Genomic DNA, 4412 nt, shown 5'->3' on the forward strand with positions numbered 1-4412 from the left:
GAGATCTTTCAGATTCTCTTTCCTCTGTCAGAAGCAGCTGAATCAAATAATGCTTCCACAATACTATAAAAATAGTCATGGAATCTGCCAAGACTCATGGTGAGAGAATTTCTCCATATCCCCAAATTCAAAAATTTGATTGTATTACATGAGTGCAGAATTTCCTCACTGAAGAACCTGATACTTTGAGATGAAGTAATCTTTGTACAGTTACTTGCACAATGTTCATACTTCAATCTCTTTTCATCTCTATTTTAAGATCTCTGTGGGACGGGACATTAGTGTCTTCACCACAGTATCACATGTTCCAAACAGAGTACCTGGCACATAATCATTCCTTGCATATTACAAAATGATGAACTTAAAAACAGAACGTCCTAGATTGGACTGACTCACAGCACTGCAACCAGATTATGGAAAATTGTTCTCCTTTTGCAGCATGCAGAGCAGCACTGAGAGACTCGGGGGTCGCTGCCGAGAAGCACAAAGGGACTGACTGTTGGAAAACATGAGGCCACAAATGCAGAGATGTTCACCCTCCACTGGCCTGGATTTTGATCTACAGTCATCCAAAGAATCAAAATAGTAGATATTGAGTAAAAGACGAAAAATAAGCTCACCAGGATCAGTATGGTGCAGATGGCTTTGGCCTCAAGGGAAGGTCTGGGGGAAAGACTGTTCCTGTGAATATGTTGGACTCGATGCTTGTGTCTATACAGGACAAAAACCATAGAGCCACTAGCCCAGACCATGACTATCAAACACATAATGTCAGTGGAAAAATACATTAGTGTATAAGCAGCTTTATATTTATCTGTTTTTGGCCAAGAGCAGTGTACATCATCTTTTATCAAACTGAAGTTTTTGGCTTTCAGTGGACCTTTCACTATCACAGGAACCAATAAATTTATTAGGAGATGAGGGATCCAGCAGAGGAAACAGCAGAAGCCAATGAACTTTGGGGATCTAATTTTGAGCTCCATCCAACTACTAACCCTAGGATCAAGCTTAATGGCCTGGAAGCCATTGTGGAGGCAGGTAGTTGTGAAGGAAACCCCTGAGACCACTCTGTAAAAATAGAAGAGAAGTTTACATCTGGTGTCATCAAGGAAGTATTTCAATCCAAAAGCTGCCATTGTCTTAGGGATTCCTTTGGAGTAAAGAATCAAGTTGTTGGCTAAGGCCAATTGGTTGAGAATCAGATCTGTGGGTCTAAAGGTCTTTCCAGTAAGCAAAGCAAAGTTATGTAAACAAAGGAGTGAGGAATTTCCCAAGATGCCAACTCCTGTCTGTATGAGGAAGATAATTCCCATTTCCAATTTAGCAGACTCCATCACATCAACACCTAGAGGACACTGATTTTAATTGAAGTCAGAAGAATCAGTAGTGAAACAAATGAATATATTTTACCATCACCATGACCAGGAATTTCCAGCACATATCTTAACCAATATTTTCTAACTTGAAATGGGCCCATGTGTCCAAAACCTATTCACTGAAGATTTTTACTGGAAAATAATGAAGTCCAGGAAAATCATTGCAAATCATAGGCCAAACCAGAGCACATAAATTATCTTTATTGGAATTAAAAAATCATATATCAAACTACTCTAAGGTAAAAGATACCTTAGAAAGAATTTCCAAAAAATTAGAAATAGAACATAATGGACATTTTAAATGCATAGCAGAAAAAAACAGGAGGCCAAAGTACTCTTACTACTGTTATTAAATTATTAGCTAAAAGAAGAAATAAGACAGCTAATGTATTTGAACAGGATTTCTTAAAAGAATCTAATCATAAAGGTAAAATTTCTCACAAACAATCAGAAGATGTTAATTAGGTTATGACTTTCTGGGTTTCATAAATACTATGTATGCATTTGCTGAAATTTAATTGCAGGTTTTCTTTCCTCTGAAAGAAACTTCCCATTGTTGGTCTTATCTTTAAAAAATAAGAACTCCCCAAATACGGTTTGCAATTTGGAGATCTTTAAATTGGCTGGGATGCTAATGATTTTTAAATCATTTGAAGAGCAGAATATGTGAATATTTGTACAATAAACTAAAATAGTTTTATCACCCATTTTAACTCGGTAGCATTTTTGAGAACTTAATTCTATGTTCTTTTCAGCATATTCAATTTAGGATTTTCAGGATATTCAATTCAGAATTTTTGAACTTTTTCACACTCATATTTCATTTGTTTTACTTTCATTACATGCAATGACTAAGTGAAATAAAGAGCACTGCACTCTTGGTGAACTTGCTCTTCAACCCATGGGGAGGGAATTGTGAGAGTTGGAGGATGTGCTGCACTAGTGATGACCATTCCTATTCCATGAACACTTGTCAGAAAAATTCACAAAGGGAATGCAGAGAAGGACTTATTAATTCTGTACGTTAGTCAGACAGAGGTGAGTTAAGGGGGAATTCTATCCATGTTTGGAAATGAGGGAAAACTGCTCTGAGAGGATCCCAGTACAACAGTGTTCCCTTCCTGAATAGGAAGATGCCAAGCCTCTGCGAGAGGTGGGAAGCAGGCTGAGTGAACACTCATCTGAATTTAAGGCACATTTGTATAAATTCAAAAATTTTCACTATAAACTTTAAAATTTTTAAAAGACCACCTATTTGAAAAAAGAAATCACAGATGAAATAAAAACATAACTTAAACAGGGAAGGTAAACGCTGAGAAGGGGGAAAGCTGAGAGTGATTTGAAGGGGAAATCCTAAATGAATTTAAACAATAAAGACAAATGAGAAAATGTCTTGAAGGCATTAATAAGGTTTGTAAAAGGCTGGCCCATGACAGGAGCCTGTGAATCTTGACATTGCTTTGAATATTAATCAGTAGTACCTTTGAAGAACTGCAAACAGGCACTGGACAGTAAATGTTCACAATTTTCACCTGAGATTAGGGGTTCTGGGGAGACACAGGAAGGATCTAAATTAAGGGCCACTTCCTTTCAAACAGAGGGAGATAAACCTGCCCAAACAGGATCTCCAGCCAGAATGGTTTTTTTCAGTCACAATATTTAAAAGTCCAGTTCATTTTTTGGTTTGGTAAATAGTTATCTCAGAGGGTAGAGAAAGTAAAAAATTAATAGAAAAATTAAAATAGCAAGGCATTTTCAAAATCTGCTTAAAAGCCAAAGTAATTCTTGTATCAGCAGACCTTGAAGTCCCTTTTTAATTAGTCCCTTTTGTCTGAACCCCATCTTCAGCCATACATTTGTTTTTAAAAGGTTTGGGTTTCCTAATATGGGACATAGAAGGAGGCTTTCATCTCTAGATGGAGAATAAATGTTAACACTCTTCTACTGAGGAAAGAAGTTTGAAAAGCATACTACATTTAGCCCAACCTAATCCCACTAAAGCAAAACAAAAACAAATTCATAATAGCAACTGTCACTCAGGTACCAGGTGCTTGCTTAGCCACTGGGACCTCATCATCAAGAGTTTAATGCTGCTAGTTACCTGCCTTATAGTATGGCACCTTTTGATAAATGCCACAGGCTTTGATGTGTTTAATTTTGAATAAAACTTCCTGTAACAGGAAGGAGAGAAGTGACATATCAGGCAGCCCTGGCTCAAGAAGACTACAATGGTGATAGGCCTCTGTCCCCCTCAAACATCATGTGTCCTGTCTGCATGTGTGTTGGGCAGGGGAGAGGGATGTGCATGTTGTATTATGTTCCAATCCTAAAATCAGAAATATTTTTTCATATACTGGATTTTCTGAGATGAAAACAAACCACCAATCTGATACTTATCTGGAAAAAAATTACAGACACTTACCAAATTAACACTTGCTTCCAGGACACTGGGTGCAGGGGTAGCATGTGGGCAGGTGTGGAAAGAAGGCATCGAAACCTTGAGATAAATGTTGGGACACGGTGATCTCATCTCCTCCTGGGTAGTGATTATCATTTCTCCTGCAATAGCAGTGACAGTGTCTGCACAGGGAGTGGAGATTATCTCTGAAGGTTAGCCATGATTTGTGCAAATTACTGAAAGTTATTAAAAGTGTATAATAAAACATCCACCAGGAGTAGCAGAAACAGCTGGAGGGAAAATTGCTTTTGAAATAAATCAATAAAGTTCCAGTTTAAGGAAACTGAGCTCTAAAAAGTGAAAGAAGGAAACTACTAACGTGGTTCTGTAGCATTTTTAATCAACTACATGGTTTGGTCTCCAAAATATGATTCTTACCATTTCTGAGACCACTGAGAGTATTATGAGAAGATACCAAGATAAACTGTGTGCTAACAAATGAGATAACCTAGATGAAATTGACACAGTCCAAAAACCAACAGACTACAAACACTAACTCAAGAAGAAATTATTGATCTCGGCAAACCAATCACTAGTAAAGAGATTGAATCAGTACCATAAACTTCCCAATTGAATAA

At 37.4% G+C, this 4412-nt stretch overlaps 1 protein-coding gene across 1 annotated transcript; it reads right to left on the reverse strand.

The window, feature by feature from the left end:
- Positions 1–346: 346 nt before the first annotated feature.
- LOC143658409 (vomeronasal type-1 receptor 1-like) lies at positions 347–3867 on the reverse strand. Its single transcript, XM_077130484.1, is given in 4 exon segments — positions 347–1387; positions 1689–1712; positions 3478–3547; positions 3799–3867. Coding segments are annotated over 4 exon segments (1158 nt in total). The 3' UTR covers positions 347–392.
- Positions 3868–4412: the final 545 nt, after the last annotated feature.

This window comes from Tamandua tetradactyla, chromosome 16 (assembly GCF_023851605.1).
Source record: "Tamandua tetradactyla isolate mTamTet1 chromosome 16, mTamTet1.pri, whole genome shotgun sequence".
Lineage (NCBI taxonomy): Eukaryota > Metazoa > Chordata > Mammalia > Pilosa > Myrmecophagidae > Tamandua > Tamandua tetradactyla.